This window comes from Podarcis filfolensis, assembly GCF_964270895.1.
Source record: "Podarcis filfolensis genome assembly, chromosome: 6".
Classification (NCBI taxonomy): Eukaryota; Metazoa; Chordata; class Lepidosauria; order Squamata; family Lacertidae; genus Podarcis; species Podarcis filfolensis.
Window position 1 is genome coordinate 94,663,380 of NC_139609.1, and position 23,063 is coordinate 94,686,442.

The window sequence follows — 23,063 nt, forward strand, 5'->3', positions numbered from 1 at the left end:
GTGGCCGAATCTGGGGTTGTGGCGCTCATCTCGCTTTATTGGCCAAGGGAGCCAGCGTACAACTTCTGGGTCATGTGGCCAGCATGACTAAGCCGCTTCTGGCGAACCAGAGCAGCACACGGAAATGCCGTTTACCTTCCCGCTGGACAGGTACCTATTTATCTACTTGCACTTTGAGGTGCTTTCGAACTGCTAGGTTGGCAGGAGCAGGGACCGAGCAACGGGAGCTCACCCCGTGGTGGGGATTCGAACCACCGACCTTCTGATCAGCAAGGCCTAGGCTCTGTGGTTTAGACCACAGCGCCACCCGCGTCCCGTCCCCCCTGCATGATACCAATGCCTTAAAGAAAAAAGAAGTTAGCACAAAAATATGTCCGACTTTTAATTCAAATTTCTTTGAATATACACAGCTTTGTATGCAAATTTTCCTGATGAGCACATTTTTTACAAGCAGTTTTCTCCAATATAATGCACTGTATATGCTGTATGCCTCAGAAATATATGCCTTTTTATGTATGCTTCCCCTCCAATACACATATTTTTGTACATGTTATTTGGTTGGGAAACTGCATTAAACTACAACCTGAGCAGGAAGGATGGGAGAGGATACTGGAAGTGGTGTTGTACATCAAAGAGAGCATTGATCCAACTAGTTATGAATCCCAAAAATGTGCAGACTCTGCCACAGAATTGTTGTGGCTAGCGATACCAGGATCCATGTACTTGGGACATGCTATTACCCCCTGATCAAAAATGTTCAGGGACATTGAAGAATGAAAACAAGGAGCAACACCAAAGAAATTTTGTAATAAAGGGTGAGCTCAACTTTCCTCAGACTGGACATAACAAAGAGGTAAAATTTCTAGATACAGTCGTAACTTGGATCCTGAATGCCCCAGAACTTCGACGTTTTGGCTCCCGAACATCACAAACCTGGAAGAGATTGTTCCAGTTTTTGAACATTGTTTTGGAACCCGAACATCCGACGGGGCTTCCGGGGCTTCTGATTGGCTGCAGGAGCTTCCTGCACCCAATCAGAAGCCATGATTTGGCTTTCGAATGTTTTGGAAGTCAAACGTACTTCCAGAACGGATTCCGTCCGACTTCCAAGGTACGACTGTATCCTCAATGACTGTGCCTTAGAATAGTTGGAATCAACCAGAGAGATGGTGACGCTAGACTTAATCTTGAGTGTTCCTGAGTCAGTTGGGAGCTGTGACCATGATGGTATTAAAGTACAGTGGTACCTCTAGTTACGAACTTAATTCATTCCGGAGGTCCGTTCTTAACCTGAAACTGTTCTTAACTAGAGGCGTGCTTTCGCTAATGCAAGTCTTGTCCAAATGAAGAGATAAAAATAGGAACTTTGGCAAAAGAAAAAGGAAGCAGACATAAGGCATGCAAAAAAGAATGTAAGGAGCACATTGCTAAAAACATCAAACCCAAGAATAATAACTTCTTCAAACATGTTAGTTGCAGGAGTCCGTCTATAGAGGCGGTTGGACACTGGGATGAAAAAGGAGTCAAAGGTGCTAAGCAGGGCGGGATTTAGGCTGGATGAGGCCCTAAGCTACTGAAGGTAATGGGGCCCTTTAAATGTCCAGCTGTCCTTTGTCAACAACAAATTGTCGCTATTTTTTGTGTTGAATATATGCTATATGGTAATTTATGGACCTAATAGGTATCTAAAGCCATTTGCACATAATAAAATATGTATTTTTTGAACTGAAATACATTTAAGAAGTATATTAATAGTGAAATACAATTAAGAAGTATATTAATAGTGAAATACAATTAAGAAGAAGTATATTAATAGTGTTTTTTATCTTATATTTTGGAAATATACATCCAGTTTTTTCCCCCCTTTAAATTTTTTTAAAGAGAGTGGGCCCCTAAGCTATAACTTGTTTAGCTTATACGTAAATCTGGCACTGGTGCTAAGGGAGGATAAGGAAATTGCAGATAAGCTGGATGATTCTTTGCATTAGTCTTCATGGTTGATGATATACGGCAGACCCCAGCACCAGAGCTAACTTCTGTAGGAAGGGAGGTCTGAGCAACAGAGGCAGATAGTGATTATGAGAGATAAAGTTTTAAGCCTAATAAAAGAAAAAAATTAAAGCTGACAAATCATTGGGTCCAGATGGTATCCACCCAAGACTTCTCAAAGAACTCAAATGTGAATTTGCTGATTTTCTAACAAAATTATGTAAAGTGTCCCTCAGATCAGCTTCCATACCTGAAGACTGGAATGCAGCCAATGTAACACCTTTTTTAAAAAAAATGGGATCACATGGGGATCCTGGAAATTGCAGGCTGGTTAGCGTAGGGTCTGTCCTGGAAAAACCGGTGGAAGCCATTGCTAATGATAAAATAACCATGGATACAGAAGAGCTTTGCTGAAGCAGAGCTATCATGGCATCTGCAAAGGACGTCCTGTGTCATGGACACTCTCTTTGAGTGTGTCAACAAGCATTGAGATACACATGATGAAAAAGCTTTCAACAAGGCATCTCACTGATGACTCTTACGCGAACTCCGCTTTCATGGAATAAGAGAAGAGGTCCTCTTGTTGATCAGGAATTGGTTAGGCAGGAAGTAGAGAGCAGGAATAAATGGCCAGTTCTCTGTATGAAAAGATGTAAAAAGTAGAGTCCAGCCCCACCTCCACAAGGGTTGGTACAGGGACCTGTGCTTTTTAATTTTTCCATAAATGATCTTGTGTTAGGGTTAAACAGGGAGGTGGCCCCATTTGCTGAGCATGCAGCGTTCTTCAGGGGCATTAAAACCACGAGAGATCGTCAAGAGGTTGAAAAGGACCTCTCCAAACTGAGTGAATGGGCAATAAGATGTACCTGGACTGCAAACCCCATCAACCCTGACCTGTGACCATGCTTGCTCGAGGCCTATGAGAGTCCCATTCCGATTTAAGTGTTCTTTTATCGTTCTGTATTATATGATTTTGTTTATTTTATGTGTAGCCCCCACCCCACCTTGGGATCCACAAAGATAACAGACAACCTATAAATAGTTCGAAAAATACCGCTGTGCTCTCTGAAGAATATTGCAATGGATTATGCTATTAGTTTATGTTTCAATGATACACTGAATACCAGTGCACTTTTTTTAATCATATGGTTGACTGACTGGCGATGGCGTCTGGCTAAGGAGAGAAGACCTGTGTCTGGCTATCAGCATGCGGTGGGCATCCGGCAATGGGACGTCTGGCGTTGATTGACGGGAAATGAAGCCTACAGGAGAAAACTGTCTTGAGCAGCATAAATTACTGAGGCTCTGCCCAGAATCATCTGTGAAGTACCCCTGGTGTTAACCAGAGTGCTACGTTTAAAGTTAAGTGTCCATCTCTGCCTCTGTTGCAGTCAAAACCCAGTCAAAACATTTTTAGCAATTCTGCGAGGGGCTGCAGCTACGATGAGGAATGAGGTGGGTTGACGTCTGCAAGGTTTGGAGGCAGGTATGGCGACCCTGTGTGCACTTCTGACATCTGGAAGGATGTCAACGCAGCGTGCAGCAGCTGTGAAACAGGGAAAAGTCCATGATAGGGATCATTAGGAAAGGAAGGGAACATAGATCTACGGCATGAGCGCGTTTGGAATACAGTGAACAGTCCTGGTTTCTTCACCTCAAACAAGACATTGCAGGGTTGGGGAAGTTTCAGAAAAGGACAACCCAAATGAACAAGGGGATGCAGTGACTCCCCATGGGAGGAAAGTTTGCGGCATTTTTTTTAAAAAATAGTCTTTGTTGCAGCATTTAGGGCTTTTTAAGAAACGTGGGTGGCGCTGTCATCTAAACCTGCAAGATCCCCCAAACAATTATGAGTGTACAACCTTATATGCAGGGCCAGATTTAGGTTTGATGAGGCCCTAAGCTACTGAAGGTAATGGGGACCTTTATATGTCCAGCTGTCCTTTGTCAACAACAAATTGTCACTGTTTTTTTGTGCTGAATATATGCTATATGGTAATTTATGGACCTAATAGGTATCTAAAGCCATTTGCACATGTTGCCGTGCAACCAGTCCATGCAGAATGTAGGTACCCTATATACAGAAATGAGCAAACCAGTGATATTTTAGGGAGCAGGTTAACAGGCGGGGCCCATTACTTACATCACAGGAGCCTACACAACACACAAACACTTGCTGTATGTAGGTTTTATTTTATCCGTTTTTTATGTTGTATTTTGGAAATGTACATCCAGGTTTTTTTTCCTTTAAATTTTTTAGGGGCCCCCAAGAGAGTGGGGCCCTAAGCTGTAGCTTGTTTAGCTTATACGTCAATCCAGCACTAAGGGACGCGGGTGGCACTGTGGTCTAAACCACAGAGCCTAGGACTTGCCGATCAGAAGGTCGGCGGTTTGAATCCCCGCAACGGGGTGAGCTCCCGTTGCTCGGTCCCTGCTCCTGCCAACCTAGCAGTTCGAAAGCACATCAAAGTGCAAGTAGATAAATAGGTACCACTCCAGTGGGAAGGTAAACGGCGTTTCCGTGTGCTGCTCTGGTTTGCCAGAAGTGGCTTAGTCATGCTGGCCACATGGCCTGGAAGCTGTACGCCGGCTCCCTTGGCCAATAAAGCGAGATGAGTGCTGCAACCCCAGAGTCGGCCACGACTGGACCTAACGGTCAGGGGTCCCTTTACCTTTACCTTTAGCCCATCTTTACTCTCAGGGTGGTGAGAAGGAGAATGGCAGCTCTATGCACACTATTCGAACAGGATGCAAATGAATTGAGATGTGTGGTGTTGGTTTTGGCCCAGTGCCGCAACCCCACTCCTTGCATTTATTTATCCGCAAAAATCTCTATATTGCCAACTTTAATAACGCCACGGCGGGGAACAGCTTAAAAACTAACTACAGCATACTGCAACCAGCTGATTGCATTTTCAGCCCTCTTCCACCCTCAAAGCCCAAACCACAGACATTATCCTGCAGCAGCAACAGCAGAAGCAGAAGCGATTTAGCAGAACAACAACACACCCTTTATTTTGTGGCATGGTAATTTAACAGAACAACAGGGAAATTCTTAAAAAAATTGTTCTGCCTTTGTTCTGCCCGATCCACAGTCACTTTGTTTTTACAGAACGCTGCCAACTTCGAAAGCAGACACCTCACTCCTGCAGATGCCAGCCGCCTCCACCCCTTGGCAGACGTCTCCCCCGCCAACTTGATCTTGGTTCTGCAGTCACGAGACAGCTCAGAATAGAATCCCGAGGGCACAGACCTCTGCTCTTGCAGGTGGCTCCAAATTGATTTGGGGGAGCTGAGCTAATGCATCATCATTTAATAGGAATGCACCACATTAAAATGCTACAGAGGGAAGGGGGGGAGGAAAGCAGATCTGCAAATCACAACTACATAAATAGGTCCTTGGGAAGAGAAGAGGAATTGTTAGGGGCTAAAGTTTGGAGAGGGATGGATGTGGGAACCGGGGGGGGGGGGGGAGGGAGATCAAAACAGCAACCTTCGTCAAGCTGTATCCTCCAGATATCATTGTCTTACAACTGATGCTGGCTTGGGCTAATGGTAGTTGCAACTCAACCACATCTGGAAAGCATCAGGCTGGCGATGGCTGCCATAAAACATTGGCGAGCTTCTGCCAAAAATCCCTTTTTCGTCAGCCTCCTCTGCAGCCTGCAAATCTAGCCCAGGAATGAAAGTTTTGGAATCCATTAGATTGAGTCCACTGTTGTTGTTTAGTCATTTAGTCGTGTCCGACTCTTCATGACCCCCTGGACCAGAGCACGCCAGGCACTCCTGTCTTCCACTGCCTCCCGCAGTTTGGTCAAACTCATGCTGGTAGCCTCGAGAAAGTGGTCCAACCATCTCGTCCTCTGTCATCCCCTTCTCCTTGTGCCCTCCATCTTTCCCAACATCAGGGTCTTTTCCAGGGGGTCTTCTCTTCTTATGAGGTGGCCAAAGTCTTGGAGCCTCAGCTTCAGGATCTGTTCTTCCAGTGAGCGCTCAGGGCTGATTTCCTTCAGAATGGATCGGTTAGATCTTCTTGCAGTCCAAGGGACTCTCAAGAGTCTCCTCCAGCACCATAATTCAAAAGCATCAATTCTTTGGCGATCAGCCTTCTTTATGGTCCAGCTCTCACTTCCATACATTGAGTCCATTAGAACATTGCAAATGACATCGGTGCTTCACTGGAAGGGTCCATCTAGCCTAGCACCTCATTTCTAACAGTGGACAGGTGGATGCTTCTGGGAAACCCACAATCACAGAGAAATCAACCCTCCCCTAACAACTGGTGTTGAGAGGTAAAGTGCCCCCGCCTCTGGATTTTTCACTAGTTAATAGCTATGGAGGAACCGATCATTTGTGAGGTCGATACTGCCTTTCTGACAGACCTGGCAACGCAATCTACAGCTACCTTTAGGGGACACACACAGATATTTCCAAGTGCAGGATCAGGCCCTAAACATGCTCCCCAAACCCATCACTCAGAGCCCAAGAATTTAGCCAAAGCCCTCTCTCCATGGACTAGCGTTTTCGTGACTGGGGAAAAAGGCAACAGCTGGAATTTGGGAAAGTAACTCTTCTTTCCTTCCCTCTCAAACAGACCCTGGGACTGTTAAGCACTAAATCCTGATCACCCCACACTTGTCATGATGTAGAATGCCCAACCACTAAGGCTTGGGGGGAAAGGACATACTATTTTCTTATAAAAAGAAAAAATCCTTCATCTTGATTGCACCAATTTCTGCTACTTATACTATTCTATTTTTCTTCCTTAAAGGTCAATGAAGTGTACAAGTAAAATTGTCATTAAGGGCTCCTGCAGACGAATTGTTTGTTGAGCATTCCTCCTGATTTGCTTGCACAAAGCTTATGCGGAACTTAAAACTATATCTGGTCTTTATTGAACCTTAGTTCCGATTTGTTTACAGGGCGGTTATGTGAGAACGAGCCTTCATTCCAATTTGCTTGCGGGGGGCTTACATGTGTTCCACTTAATCATTCATTCATCCCACATTTTCCAAGGCATTCCCTTGTCCCTGTCAAAGCACGGAGAAGTCTGTTGGCTTTTTTAGTGAGGATTTGTTGCACTAGAGCGACAGAGCTCTTTAATCCACTTTAAGTGTGAAAAGCTAAAGTTCTGGTATTCGCTCGAATCCCTCTCACAAAACACTGGCAGTCTGAAGACACTCTAAATCCCATACATAAAGTTAAACATAATATAATTTTTGCTCAAATATAATAACAACAAGCCAGCAATTAGCTCCTTCCCCAGGCACGCTGGGTTCACCTTGATACATGCGTGCTTGCCTAAACACCCTCTTCTGCAAGCATGTTTGAGTAAGGCTCCTGCTTAGTGGAACGGGGCTTGCTCCCTAACAGAATCACACAATTCCAGGGTTCTATGGGACACAGATGATCACGCAGACCAGCTCTTGCTCAAGGCAGGAATCTTGCAACTCCTGAAAGATGATTGATTATTACAGTTCACATCTCCGCCAAGAAGCATGCATGTTTCACCCTCTTCCCCATTTTGACCTCACAACAACCCTGTGAGGTAGGCTAGGCTGAGAGTCAGAAACTGGCCCAAGCTTCATGGCTGAGTAAGGATTTGAAACCTGGCAAGACTCCCATAAAAGTGCCTGGCTTAAAATTGTCGACCCAAAACTTCCCTCTTATGGCCTATCCCCAAAACACCTACTCACTATGGGCCCCACTAAAGCAAACTGATGCTTTTGAATTCTGGTGCTGGAGGAGACTCTTGAGAGTCCCATGGACTGCAAAAGATCAAACCTATCCATGGTTTTCCCAGTAGTGATGTATGGAAGTGAGAGCTGGACTATAAAGAAGGCTGAACGCCGAAGAATTGATGCTTTTGAATTCTGGTGCTGGAGGAGACTCTTGAGAGTCCCATGGACTGCAAGAAGATCTAACCGATCTATTCTGAAGGAAATCAGCCCTGAGTGCTCACTGGAAGGACATATCCTGAAGCTGAGGCTCCAAGACTTTGGCCACCTCATGAGAAGAGAAGACTCCCTGGAAAAGACCCTGATGCTGGGAAAGATGGAGGGCACAAGGAGAAGGGGACGACAGAGGACGAGATGGTTGGACAGTTCTCAAAGCTATGAACATGAGTTTGATCAAACTGCGGGAGGCAGGGGAAGACAGGAGTGCCTGGCGTGCTCTGGTCCATGGCGTCACGAAGAGGCGGACACGACTAAACGACTAAACAACAACAGCAAAGCAAACAGACTAATTGGTAAACGTCTAAAAGATATCGAGCACTAGAACAACCTGGCCACTTTTAGGAAATTCTGCCCTTGGTGTGTTCAGTTTCCACCTCTCCATTTTGATTCTCTGGCCCCATATCTGCACAAACATTATCCCAAAATACAGACGTGCTTTTACACTTGCAAGACTGGATGTTTTGCCATCTGCGGTACTTGAGGGTCGATTCCAAAAGATTCCGCCTGAGAAACGTCTTTGCCCCTGTGGAGATGGCAGCACCAAAGCAGCGGCACACGTCCTCCTGTCCTGTACTCTCTACAAAGACCCGAGGAACAAGATCATCACCCCACTCGTACTAACCATCCCAGGGCGCTCAACCACTGCCACAATCTCATTTCTTCTATCAGATCAAAATGAGCATAAAACAGCAAAGGTTGTTAGGTTCACAGCAGGGGCAGTCAGAATAAGGGCCACTAACTGACTGCTGATTCAGGACTTTAAATTGTGCTTTTATATCATATTTCCTTTTCTACGTATACTGTAATGTTTTACTGTTGCTATGGCCATTGGCTAATGCGAATAAAGTTTTATTTATTATTACTTGAAACCTGGTCTCTCCCAAGTCCACCGCTCTAACCACTACAGCCCACTGCCTCTCAGAGATGGTCAATTTCTGCTTAACCCTCCAGTAATGGAGAACTAACCACCTTTCTGGAACAACCCCCTTCGCTGCTGAACAGCTCTTCCTGCAAGGAAGTTTCTCCTTAGCATTTAACCAAAATGTGTTTCTTTGCAGCTTTCCTGCCTGCTGGTTCTTGTCTAGAAAGAGAAACCAGTCCACTCCATCTTCAACCTGTCAGCCTTTCCAATATTTGAAGACCACTGTCCTCTGCAGGCTAAACAAACCCAGCTCTTTATACTGTTCCTTATAGGATTTCGTTTCTGGACTACTCCTCATTCTGGTTGTCTGAACGCATCCCACAGTTTAGGATTGCATCCGTAATGTTCGACTTTGTCATTCCCATCATTTTCTTCCACAGGAGAACCAAGATGCTGTCATGAGTATCCACCAGACACCAGCAGTTCAATTAGGCGTACCGTTTAAGACCAGGCCTATTCCCTGGACCAGGAGGTGCCTGCCTGATTACTCTTACTTAATAGCTGAATTTCCAAGTGTTATTGACCGCTTTCCATTTTGCCTGCTGCAAGAAGCATGTGCTTTGCTTTTGCCAACACTTGCAGCAAAAAAGAAAAAAGGAGACGCATGCATTAGTCATGCAGTCACTCGTCTCCAGTAAGTGTCACGGTCTGAATTTCACCACTGCATGCTAAAAACATAAGCCAATCAAGCCAATTGCCCATCTAGCCCAGAATCTTGTCTTCACAGTGGCCAACCAGATGGCTGTGCAAGCAGGATCCAAGCCCTTCCTGCAGCTCTGAGCAACTGGGATTAAGAAGAATTACTCCCCTCAACAGGGAAGATAGTACCTAGCCAACATAGTGTTAATGGAGAAATCTGAGGGCTCCCTTGGACAAAAAACAAGGACACCAGCCAGGAATACCAGAGCAAAACAGCAGCCAGTAGGCTTGGTCTTTATTGAAGACTGTCGTGACTGGACTCCCACCTGCCACAAGGTGGAACAAGATGTAAGCCCCCAGCAAAAGAGAACCCAAACTTTTATTAGCTGCTAATCCCCATGTTACACCCCCAAACTACATCACTCATACATCATGGTTACATCATGAAAGGGGAGGTCTGGTGGCCGTAATCTGAGCATCCTGGACCCTGCCCCATGGTTCTCCTTGCCCTCCACCAAACACCCATCAAGTGTAACAAAAAATATATTTACATTTCCCTGTTTCCCAGCCAAGCTAATCACACCCTTTTGTCTTCATCTGGGTTTGTTATTTCTGGAATGGCTACCTGTCTGGCACTCGGGTATCAGGATGGCAGGAATTATCACTCAGGCAGAGGGGCTGCTGAGTAGCTGAGCTCACATGTCTATATGAATTTCTGAAGTTTTCCCAGTGAGCCAGTACATAGATGCATTTATCAGTGAATTGTTACATTTGGTATTGTGTAGCAAAGGCCCTTTGAATAGATAGGAAGAAACTGATGAAGTGTTTTGTGGGAACGAATCACAAAAGTCACAAAAGTGATTGTGCCAGTTTTGGTAGTGGGCTTCAAGTGCAAGATATCTGCTGGAGGGGCAACCCCCCCCCCCAACCTATACATAAATTCCTGTAACAATAGTTAGCAGCCACTGATAGCTGGATCCCCCATGAACCTCTCCAATCCTCTTTTAAAGCCATCTAAGTTTCCAACTCGGGTGGTGCTGTGGGTTAAACCACAGAGCCTAGGACTTGCCAATCAGAAGGTCGTTGGTTCGAATCCCCACGACGGGGTGAGCTCCCGTTGCTCGGTCCCTGCTCCTGCCAACCTAGCAGCTCGAAAGCACCTCAAAGTGCAAGTAGATAAATTGGTACCGCTCTGGCGGGAGGGTAAACGCCGTTTCTCTGCACTGCTCTGGTTCGCCAGAAGCGGCTTAGTCATGCTGGCCACATGACCCGGAAGCTGTACGCCGGCTCCCTTGGCCAGTAAAGCGAGATGAGCGCCGCAACCCCAGAGTCAGCCACGACTGGACCTGATGGTCAGGGGTCCCTTTACCTTTACCTAAGTTTCCAATGAGTGGCTCCTGTCCAGGTTTGTAAACTGTCTTACTTTAAATGTTGTGAGGACCCTATGCCCTTTAAAAATGTGTTTTTTGGGGGTGGGTGGGGGGTTATTAGGTTGTTTTTGAGTATGTATTTTGTGGTTTTATATTTTGATTTTATTCTGTGAACTGCCCTGAGACCTCCGGGTATAAGGTAAAGGTAAAGGGACCCCTGACCATTAGGTCCAGTTGGGACCGACTCTGGGGTTTCGCGCTCATCTCGCTCTATAGGCCGAAGGAGCCAGCGTTTGTCTGCAGACAGCTTCTGGGTCATGTGGCCAGCATGACTAAGCCGCTTCTGGCGAACCAGAGCAGCATACGGAAACGCCGTTTACCTTCCCGCCGGAGCGGTACCTACTTATCTACTTGCACTTTGATGTGCTTTCGAACTGCTAGGTTGCCAGGAGCAGGGACTGAGCAATGGGAGCTCACCCCGTCGTGGGGATTCGAACCACCGACGTTCTGATCAGCAAGTCCTAGGCTCTGTGGTTTAGAAGAAGAAGAAGTTGAAGTTGGTGGCCATCAAGAAGGGAGTCCCATAGTTTAACTATGGCTGTGTGTAGAAGTTCCTTTGTCTTCCTTCCTTTCCTGAATCTTCCAACCTTCAGCTTCATTGGAAGTTCATAGGTTCTGGTGTAGTGAGAGAGCGGAGACCTCGCCACTTGCTTCACACCATGAATAATTCTATGCATCTCTCTCACATCTGCTGTTAATTGTCTTTTCTCTAAATTAAAAGAGTCCCAAATGCTGCTACCTTTGTTCATAGGGAAGTTGCGACACCCCCCTTTCCCTCTTTTTGAGACTTTTCCAGCTCTACAATACCCACTGTGACTCCAAGATCTCATTCTTGGTCAGTTGCCACCAGCTCAGACCCCGCCAGCATACCTGTTAAACACTTTTATTCTGACACGCACCCCTTTACACTGGTTTACTTGGAGCTGCTAAATCACTGAGCCTCTTGGGCTTGCCTATTGGGAGCTCACCGGTTCAAATCCACGTGTCAGGGTGAGCTCCCATTGCTCTGTCCCAGCTCCTGCCAACCTAGCAGTTTGAAAACATACCAGTGCAAATAGATAAATAGGTACCACTCTGGCACTCGCCACGGTGTCCAGTTGCACCAGAAGTCATGCTGGCCACATGACCCGGAAAGCTGTCTGCAGACAAACGCCGGCTCCCTCTGCCTGAAAATTTGAGATGAGTGCCACACCCCATAGTCACCTTTGACTGGACTTAACCATCCAGAGATCCTTTAAGTTTACTTTACATTTTACTTGGAGCTGCCTTTGCCATTTTACTGTCCTTTCACTCAGTTTGGAGATACTGTACCCTTTTTGGAGCTCTCCATAATCCTTTTACCTTCCTTTTAACAACCTTGAATGTGTTAAATGTGAAGGGCCCAAAAGTAAAGCAGAACGGTTTTTACACAGAAATGGCAGTTGTGCAATCAAAGCATGACTGGCAGATTATCAGCATTTTGAGGACAGAAGGAAACAGGAAACAAGAAGCCAGAGTAAGATGTGAGCATTTTAAAGACCTGATTCTGAAGATATGATATGAAGATTCTCACAAAACAGGTGATGAGGCAGGATAAACCTATAACTGGACGGCACTTGTTCATTTATTCCCTTTTTCATATACTACCCTTGAACAAAGCTTCAAATGTGGTTTACAAAAGCAAGATAAATAGGAACAAAAACACACGGATATCCCTGCAGACAGAGAACCACACACTGAAGACTAGACTAGCCTTCTCCTCCCTGACATGGTAGTTTTCTATGTGCAAATAAGGGAATTTCCAGCCTGCCACTCTTTGGGGGCAAGATTCAATCACATGCTGCAATAGTCATCGATTGGGCAATTAGAGTGCTTTGCAGGATCCTAAACAACAAACCCAATTTCTCCCGGAAGGCTAGACTTCTTGCAATGAGGAAGGTGAGGGTCAGGTAAGGTGAGATAAGACTTGCTTTGATGCAACATCCCAGGCATAGGCAAACTCTGGCCCTCCAGATGTTTGGGACTACAATTCCCATCATCCCTAGCTAGCAGGACCAGTGGTCAGGGATGATGGGAATTGTAGTGGGATGCTAAGAGGCAAGTGGGTTTCAGAGGAACACTGGAGGTCTAAACGACTACCATGCTTTGAAAATCTGGTATCAAGTCCATCAATTTTGTTTAATTCGTTAAACTAAATAGTTTTAATTGGATTTGGGACAAATGTGCAGTTGATAGTTACAGTTTTTAATTTTATTGCACTATTATCTTCCTTAGTGGGTCATACGAAGCGCTATTCTGAACGATGTTTTTTATAGGGTAGAAGGCGCTGGGGATGAACTTATGGAGCCAAGGGGGCGGCAGTGCCCCAAACGAGTTTGACAACCACTTATTTAACCTCCCTGCAAACAGATTCATGAAAATAGTGCAGTCTAATTTCCCTGCAGACCAACCAGGGAAAATGCTATATAACCTGGTTGTCTGGAAACACCTGATTCAGGGGGGACATTGTGCTTTACTAACCTTTCCTCCTTCCCAGTCTGAAATGGTACTACTCTGACACAGGTCCACCAGGTCACTCATGCTAACCTGCTCTGCACCTCACAGAAGGCGTCGCCCCAAATCAACAACATGAAATGATGGGAAGCGACTTGCTTTTCACACAGACATGTTTTTAAACCCAGGCAAGCCTTCTATTGATTGCATTTATATCTCACCTTTTCCTCCAAGGAGCTCAAAGTGGTGTAAATGGTTGCTTGGGAGAAAGGCAAGATATAAACACGCTAAAGAAATAAATGCTTCTTCCTCCCTCCTCAGTTATTCCTCACAATAACCCTGTGAGGTAGGCTAAGGGGAAGCAGCTGGCCCAAGGCCACTCAGTGAGCTTCATGGGCCAAATAGGGAACTGAACCCTCATTTATCTCATTTCCTAGTCCTAACCAATTTCTCACTCTGGGAAGGGTCCAAAATGAAGCATCACTGGGAGGGTGTTGACACTATTTATGGCTAGAAAGGAAAGGGTGCTTAACCCTTTCTCTGCTTGGTGTTTTCAGGGCCAGCTCAGAATCCTTCAGCTGCTGCCGCTGCTGTGAGTTTAGCCACCTTTTTACTTCCATGCAATGAGTTCTTGGGGAAGATCTGAAGGGTGGCTAGGCCTCGCCTACTAGAGCTGCAAGGGGTGCACAGCTTCTACAGCAGGCTTCCTCAACCTCACCCCTCCAGATGTTTTGAGACTACAATCCCCATCATCCCTGACCACTGGTCCTGCTAGCTAGGGATCATGGGAGTTGTAGGCCCAAAAACATCTGGAGAGCCGAGGTTAAGGATGCCTGTTCTACAGCCTGATAAACCTGTTGGCATCCATCTGTCTCGACAGACAATGGAGTGCTCCTCCAAGGGTGAAGTCAAACCCCTGGGTAAGCAATACGAACGTCACCTCCCCAGGGAGCAAGCCTGGGCGGTGTGTCTAGAGGTCCTGGGCTGCCCAGGTGACAACCTGCCCACCTTCTGAGCCTGGCTAATGTGGTCCAAAGGCAAGCAGAGCAATCGGTTTGGCACCAGCTTGGCTGCAGCAGTTGCCATAATAATAGTAGTAGTAGTAGCAATAATAATAATAATAATAATAATAATAATAATAATAATAATTTTTATTATTTATACCCTGCCTATCTGGCTGAGTCTCCCCAGCCACTCTGGGCGGCTCCCAATCAAGTGTTAAAAACAATACAGCATTAAATATTAAAAACTTCCCTAAACAGGGCTGCCTTCAGATGCCTTTTAAAGAGAAGATAGCTGCTTATTTCCTTCACATCTGGTGGGAGGGCGTTCCACAGGGCGGGCGCCACTACTGAGAAGGCCCTCTGCCTGGTTCCCTGTATCTTGGCTTCTCGCAATGATGGAACTGCCAGAAGGCCCTCAGAGCTGGACCTCAGTGTCCGGGCTGAACGATGGGGTGGAGATGCTCCTTCAGGTATACAGGACCGAGGCCGCTTAGGGCTTTAAAGGTCAGCACCAACACTTTGAATTGTGCTCGGAAACGTGCTGGGAGCCAATGCAGATCTCTCAGGACCGGTCTATGTGGTCCCAGCGGCCACTCCCAGTCACCAGTCTACCTGCCACATTCTGGATTAATTGCAGTTTCCGGGTCACTTTCAAAGGTAGCCCCACGTAGAGTGCACTGCAGTAGTCCAAGCGGCAGTGGCGTAGCGTGGGTTGTCAGCACCCGGGGCAAGGCAAGTAATTTGCGGCCCCTAACCCGTGGATTTGCACCCCCTAACCCGTGGATTTGTGCCCCCTAACCCTAACCCCTAGATGTTGCGCCCGGTGCGGCCGGCCCCCCCCTGCACACCCCACGCTACGCCACTGCCAAGCGGGAGATAACCAGAGCATGCACCACTCTGGCGAGACAGTCCACGGGCAGGTAGGGTCTCAGCCTGCGTACCAGATGGAGCTGGTAGACAGCTGCCCTGGACACAGAATTGACCTGCACCTCCATGGACAGCTGTGAGTCCAGAATGACTCCCAGGCTGCGCACCTGGTCCTTCAGGGGCACAGTTACCCCATTCAGGACCAGGGAGTCCCCCACACCCGCCCACCCACTTCCCCCAGAAGGAGCCATACAAGGCTCCATCCAACTTCCTTAGGGACTCTGCTCTGGGTTTGTGTAGAATTTACTCCTTAGCTCTGTAATTGGGGTCATCATTATACTTATTTGTACCGTGCCTTTTCCACAGGCAGCCCAGAACCTCCATACACACTGCCCAGGCTTGTGGCCCAGAGAAGTCACTTTTGTGCTGCCAACGCAGGGGGTTGACTTCACCCCAGGAGGCGCACGAGACAGACGGTTGCCAGCAATGACAAGAATTGCGGAGTGAGGGGGAAATGAACCACAAGCTGATTCCACATGCTCATCCTTTGCCACAGCATCAGTTGGCGACTGGATGCCTGGCAAAGGGTGAAGGGGGGGGGGTTGAGATTCAGCCTTGCCCCACCCATAGAGCTTCCCTTTACAACCGAGATCGCACACTGGGCTGGGAGTCGCTTACACGCGCGTGTGAGTGAATCAGAGGGGATGATGGGGCAAATCATACGAGGAACGCCTGTGGATGCGCTTAGCCGACGGAGAGACTAGATTAAAGAAATTATGTTGACAGTTTGTGGCGACGTGGAAGGGATGGGGAGGGGCGGCTGTCACAGAGGAGGCGGAAGGAAAGAGAGAAAAGCAAGAGCGACTCACTCCAGGCTCTTCGCAGGCTGGAGAGCAGATCAGCCCTTCATCAACTGCGTGCCAGGCAGATGCTTTGAGCTGCAACACCTTTGAGTCCCAGGTTGTGGGCACAAAAGATCTGCAGGGCATTTAGGCTGGCAAAGGCTGGCACAGAGTGATGGAGGGAGCTGTTCCACTCGGGTCCTGCTTACGGCCTTGCCACAGGCATCTGCTTGGCCGCTGGGCATAAGAACATAACGAGAGCCCGCTGGATCAGGCCAATGACCCATCGGGTCCAGGGGCGTGTGGTGAATTTTTTCAAAGGGGAAACAGTTAGGTCCAGAGGTGCCAGCTTGCAAGGGTGATGGGGGTGGGGTGGGCAGGGGTTTGACGTCACGGTGTCCTGACGACATGTGTGTGAGCATCTCGTCTTCCTCCGTAAGCCGGGCCGAAGCTTCCCAGGCTTTGGGGAGGTGGCAGGAGGGCTCCTGGACCCACCAGAGCATCGCACTTCCCTCCCTAAGCCAGACAGAAGCTTCCTGGGGTTTGGAGACACCAAGGGAACATTTAAGGGACTAGCCTAGTCCAGTGGCGTAGCGTGGGTTGTCAGCACCCGGGGCAAGGCAAGTAATTTGCGCCCCCTAACCCGTGGATTTGCGCCCCCTAACCCGTGGATTTGCCCTAACCCCTGATGTTGCGCCCGGTGCGCCCGGCCCCCCCTGCACCCCCCACGCTACGCCACTGGCCTAGTCCCCCTAGTCCAGGGGTCAGCAACCTTTTTAAGCCATTGGCCGGTCCCTCACACCATGTGGTGGGCCGGACTAAATTTTGGGAAAAAATAATAATGAATGAGTTCCTATGCCCCACAAATAACCCAGAGATGCATTTTAAATAGAAGGACACATTCTACTCATGTAAAAACTCGCTGATTCCCGGACCGTCCGCGGGCCGGATTGAGAAGGCGATTGGGCCGCATCCGGCCCCCAGGCCTTAGGTTGCCTACCCCTGCCCTAGTCCAATGATTCTGGTCCCACAGTGGCCAACCAGATGCCCATTATGGGAAATCCGCAGGCAGGATCCGGGCACCCGAGCGACTCTCCCCTCCTGTCGTTTCCAGCAAATGGTATTCAGAAGCATCGCTGCTCCAACTGTGGAGGCAGAGCAGAACGTCTCCTCCATGAATTGGCTGAATCCTCTTTAAAAGCCACCTAGGTTGGTGGCCAGCATTCCCTACTGTGGCAGGGAGTTCCAGAGATTAACCACACACTGCCTGAAGAAGGACTTCCTTTGATCCACCAACACTCAGCTTCATGGGATGTCCACATTGCACCAGATGGCCTTTGGCCTGATCCTGCAGCCAAGCGCTTCTTATGACTCACCTCAACTATGAATTGGCCAAGGGAGTGGGGAGGGTTAAGCAAACCCCTCTTTCATGGCCTCCTCCCCACATTATGCCACCTTTGTCAGGTTGCTGCTGACAATGAGAAGGTATAGGAAAAAGGTGTAAAACAGCAGCTTTGCTGGATGATGTGAAAAGTCCAAAATCTTTATTAGGCCACTGCCTTACATCAGGACAACCAAAAACATTCACAGCATGGTTGGTCTAATACAAGCACCCCCAAACTCGGCCCTCCAGATGTTTTGGGACTACAACTCCCATCATCCCTAGCTAACAGGACCGGTAGTCAGGGATGATGGGAATTGTAGTCCCAAAACATCTGGAGCAGGCATAGGCAAACTCGGCCCTCCAGATGTTTGGGGACTACAGTTCACATCATCCCTGACCACTGGTCCTGTTAGCTAGGGATCATGGGAGTTGTTGTCCCAAAACAGCTGGAGGGCCGAGTTTGCCTATGCCTGATCTGGAGCGCCGAGTTTGGGGATGCCTGGTCTAATAAAAGGCATAAGGATTTTGGAACAACAAGCAGTTTGGGGAGTTGGAAGTGTGAATAAATGCAGAGCATTGTTCTCACACATTACAATGCAGGATACTTGTGAAGTGTGGACATCGTTTATGACACACACTCACATGTTTAAGCGGCTGGGCAGATTAGTGCAGCTGGGAACCTGACCTCTGTCTGAATTCTCACGTACATAGGTGTGCAAAGGCTGTGTGCATTCACCGTACATGCCAACTCTTTTCTGCTTTACAGGTTACCATTGTTTGCTCAGCTGTGCCGTGGAAGTCACAAAAGAAAGCCTAGCACTTAGCACCCGTTTGGGAACGCTGGCTCAATAAGCTTCCCAGAAAACATGCACAGTCGGGCTACAGTCATACGCTGCTTGCGAGGGTCCTGTGGAAAACACTGGCTGAAGCACACACATTTCCTGCAGGAACACTCATTCGCAGCGCTGGCTTTGCACTTGAACATCTGCAAGCAGACGGTCTCATATTTGGTTTCGGGCATCTCCCGGTAGTGCCAGGAATGGCTTCTGCCTGAAACCCTGGAGAGTGTAGATCGTACTGAGTGAGCTACACGAATCAGCGTTCTGCATAAGCTGCTTTCTCTGTTTGCATAGGGCCTTGGTTCGGCAGTATAGCATCTGCTTTGCATGCAGAGGACAACAGTTTTGATCCCTGGCATCTGCAGTTAGGGCTGGGAATGTCTCTTGTTTGAAACCCTGGAAAGGGGCTGCCAGTCAGTGCAGAGGACACTGAGTTTCATAGAATCACAGAACTGTCGAGTTGGAAGGGGTTCCAAGGGTCATCTAGTCAAACCCCTACAATCCAGGAATCCTTTTGTGCCAGGGCTTGAACCCACGACCCTGGCATTAAGTGTCTTCTGCTCTACCAGCCTTGCCATACTGCAGGCTGTGGACCTATGATCTTCATATAAGGCAAGTCTCTATGTATTCTCTCCCTCCCTACGGTTTAACCAAAAATGTAAATTTTAAGCAGCATTTAAGCCACAGAATGAAGCTGCCTACGATGGCAATTAGCGAAGGTTGGATAGGCACCTATCAGGAAGCCAGGGAGGCAGCAGAACCTCCTTTTTGAAAACTTTCCAAGAAAAAGGTTGGGCAAGGACATGCTGGGGATGTATAGGATATCCTCTTGCCTTCGGGCAATTGTTGCAGTACACAGCCAGCTGGATCCTAGCCAGCTCTCCAATTAACCTGCCATTACAAGTGCCACATCAAAGCCAGGCCAGTATCCCCATTGTAAGAATGAGAGGCTGAGACTTGGAGAGAGGTTTTGATAGCAGGCACAAATGCATTTTGGTTCTCCTAGAAGAGCTGGAGGTCATCTTCAAGGTGCAGGGCTGTATTTTGTAACTATCTCTTTCTAAGAATCAAAACCTAAAAAGGGATGTGCTGTTGGCATTCTACAGGGTTGCCCCCAAAATATTGGCAGGACAGGATCCAAGGCAGCTCAGCTGAGAATACACAATTCCAGGGTGGTGGTGACAGTGGGGCGTTCACGACACACCCTTCTCAACCTAGCAGCGTCCATCTGTAAAATGGGAAGAGCAACGGACTTCAAGGAACAGCTCCTAGAGCAAAAGAGAGCTGTTCAAGCTGAGAAGCGGCGCCTTGAAACGTACAGTTTCCATCCCTTCAGGTAAAACAGCCAGCCAGTCAATAATATAAATGGGATAAAGATACACGAACACACAGAGCTCCTGCTGTCTCCATCACTCAACGCCTGCTGGAGCAGACAAGTTGCCCACAGCCTCCAGAAAGATGCCCCCGAGCCCAGACTTTGGTGACCCTCTGGTGAAAAAGAGGTTCAGCGAAGACTAAACCACTGGAACATCTTCTGCCTTTGGCAATAGGTCAAGCCACATTCCAGAGAGGGCATTGCCAACGAACCCAAGTTTGCAGCAAACATAAGAGATGATCTCTTGAAGTATGAAAGACTTGAGCAGTTCAGGGATTTATGAAGGTAGAACTGTTTGCACGCATACACACACACACACACATATACTTGTTGCTAAACACAGTCCATATAAACCACACTGGGACAATGCTGCCCCGCCTTATAGGACTGTTGTAAGGAGACAGCAGGTGCTTTCGAGTCTTTAAAAAGCGACACAAGTGCTAAATCACATCACCAGCAGCACAACCTCCTCACTCCGCAAGCAGACAGGCAGTGAAGTCACAAGATGCCCATCTAATCTCCGAAGCTCTCCTCTCCTCTGGCACCTCATTGTGCATGCCAGCCAAATGCCAGGCGGACTCAGCGCCTTCTGCAACAGTACCACCACCTTCACGAACAGAGCTCAACATTATATCATTCGGAAGCCTTTGCACAGCTCCGGCTTTTTAGGGAACATTTCCTGAGCGTGCCCTGGCACAACCGTAGATAGAAACCATACGTAGGTGGTGTTTGGAGGGGGGGGAGGGGGATCTTGCAAGGAAGGAGAGGGATCAAGGTCTTTTTCCTAACCAACTCATCAGCCCTGCAAATGCTCCCTTAAACCAAGTAATAACAAAAAACACAAATCCGTCCTTTTGCTCTGTTAAGGAGCTGCGACAACCGAAGACCATGCCAAGACCAGACAACTGGTTTTTGCAAGGAGAAGGGGGGGGGGGAGGGAGGCGAACAGATCAAAGTCAAAACCCAGACATGTCCTTTAGCAGAAGATGCTCTGGATGGAAAAGGAAAGAAGCTCTTCTTACCTGACCAGCTACAGAACAGCAGCAGGGGAGGCAGGAGACAGGTCAGCAAACCTCTGGAAGAAAGCCCCGGAGCGTCCATGGTCATTTGCTACTGGAGGGAAGAAGGGAAAAAAAGAAAAAGAGTTTCATGAAGAGGAAATCAGAGGGTGCTTCTAGTGGCTTTCTCTCTCTGTCTCTCTCTCTCTTTGAGAGAAGGGCAGGCGAAGCCAAGGAAGATGAAGAAAACAAACCCCCGCATCACTCCATCCCCAAAATGAGGAAACCAACCTTACTTCCTCGTCTACAGACATCGGCAGGGTGGGGGTGGGGGAGAGCCCAAACCCAACCTATTTTCCAGAGCCGATGAAATCAGGAGTTCTATGCCCCCCTCCCTCCATCTCCTTCCTCCTAAAACATCTCCAGCTAAAAACGGTTAAAGGGAGATTAATATTTTACGGAGAGGACATCAGGGCAGCGGTGGGGAAAGCGGCAGGGAGACGGGAGGAAGGCGCATCAGGGGGGGAAAAAAACTGTGCAACAACATCCTTTCCCGGGTGCCTGGCAAAGCACGTACGCAAACACAGCCACGCAGCCGGGCACAGACTCACCTGGCCAGCATCCGCTGCAGCGCGCAGCGCCCCAGACACACAGACACACGCGCGCACCTCGAGAATTCGCTCCTCGCTCGCCCCGGGACCGGCGGAAAAAAAAAATCGCCACTTTTTGCTCAGGCAGGCAGTCACATGCCAAGGCTGCTGGGGTGCCCCCCTCCCTTCCCTGTTCCTCCTCCTCCTCCTCCTCCTCTTCCAGGCCTTTCCACCAGTCGCACTAGGAAACCTTAAGAGTCACAAGAAACCAGAAGAAGGGGAGATGTTTTTTTTCCCTTTTTGCAGAGGAAAAACATTTCCTCGGAACGGGGCTGGGGTTTGCACGCCTCCCCAAGCAGCAATGCCAGGAGGAGACGGGGCGGCAGAATCTGCAGGAAAAGGGGAGAAGGGAGACGACCCCCCCCTGCGGACACAAGGGAGGTGGTCTCTTCTGTGTCACCTTTGCAGCCCTTGGACCCTGCCTAGCTGCGCTTGTCAGTCTGCTTGTGTCTCTCTGCAGCGCCTTCTTGCTCTCTGCTGCTGGTGGTTCAGAGACATCCCACCCTCCTCCCGTTGCCTAGCATTGATGGGGCTCTGTTTTTTCCCAACAATGTACCAGTTCAGGAGAAAAGAAAGAGTCGTCTCCCCCCCCCCTTCTCTCTCTCTCTCTCTCTAGTAGGCAAGCCAGCTTTTTGGGAACGGCTCCACGCAGTCCTAGTTCTCTTCCCCCCCCCCCCCCAGCTAGCTTTTCACAAAGCAAGCTGGACAGAGGCGATCGGAAGAAAAGGCTGAAGGGGGGGTGGGTAGAAAGAGCACAAGGGAGGCTGTACCACTACGACTGCCTGCCTGCCTCGCTCCAAGCCAACTTGCTTTTTTTGTGTTTTGTAAGGTCACCCCTGCCTGCCTGGAATCAGCCACACATTGTTTTTCTTAAGGTGGGCTGGGAGAATTCAGAGACTTCCTCCCCTGCCTCCCTTTGCTTGCCCTTCCCTTTGCAAAGGGAGGCAAGCTTTGTCTCCTGAAAAACACTCCTGGGTTCTTCTCCCCAGGCTTTCAAAAGAAGGCTGAAAATGAGACCGGGAGGGAGGGGTCAGGGGGAGAATTGGAGACTCCCTGTTGCACAAAGTCTGGCTTCTGCAAAGTGCTTCCGTCTGAGAACTCTCTCTCCTCTCCCCCACCAACCTACACCCCCCCCGCCCTGCTCCTCTTGCATTCCCAGCTACCACTCCAACTCTTCCCCAAGGAAAATACGAGAGAGAGAAAGCTGATAAAAGCTTCGGTGAAATGAATGGAAAGCCTGCCCGGGGAATTAGGATGGGACTGTCAGACAAGGGATGCAGGAAGGAGGTGAGCTGATGGTGGTGGCAGGAAATAAACAGGAAGCACAGAAATCAGGAAGGATTTCATTCCAGGGAGGAGGAGGAGAGGGGGGCTAATAGATATTTATTCCTGAATAAGAAGAGAGGGAGCTACCTTTGAAGATAGGGTCCTGAACCTAGCTCTAGCTTAGTCGGGTCTACTACTGCGCTGAGGTAGGGGTCTCCCAAGGCTTTAGGCAGGAAAAACTCTCCACCAGCCCTCCTATATCTAGGCTACTTTCTGCTGGAAAGTGCTGGGGAATGGATCTGGGCTTCTGTTCGCAAAATGCGTATCATCTCTTTTTAGCTAAGGTAAGGGACGTGCTATGGGTTAAACCACAGAGCCTAGGACTTGCTGATCAGAAGGTCGGCGGTTCGAATCCCCACGACGGGGTGA

At 48.4% G+C, this 23,063-nt stretch overlaps 1 protein-coding gene across 7 annotated transcripts in view; it reads right to left on the reverse strand.

Annotated features, from left to right (window-relative positions):
* LOC310764573 (tyrosine-protein phosphatase non-receptor type substrate 1-like) overlaps nucleotides 1-22,117 on the reverse strand; it is a 119,938-nt gene extending 97,821 nt beyond the window's left edge. Inside the window, exons 1-2 of one of the 7 annotated variants that reach the window (XM_083618823.1) lie at nucleotides 21,769-22,117; nucleotides 20,743-20,830 (exon numbers count right to left, since the gene is read on the reverse strand). In XM_083618823.1, the coding sequence (XP_083474949.1) occupies nucleotides 20,743-20,827 (85 nt within the window). In that variant the 5' untranslated portion in view covers nucleotides 20,828-20,830; nucleotides 21,769-22,117. Of the gene's footprint in view, nucleotides 1-20,742; nucleotides 20,834-21,009; nucleotides 21,263-21,329 lie in introns of those variants that run through there. The other 6 variants (XM_083618821.1, XM_083618819.1, XM_083618818.1 and 3 more) reach the window with 6 other exon arrangements.
* Nucleotides 22,118-23,063: the final 946 nt, after the last annotated feature.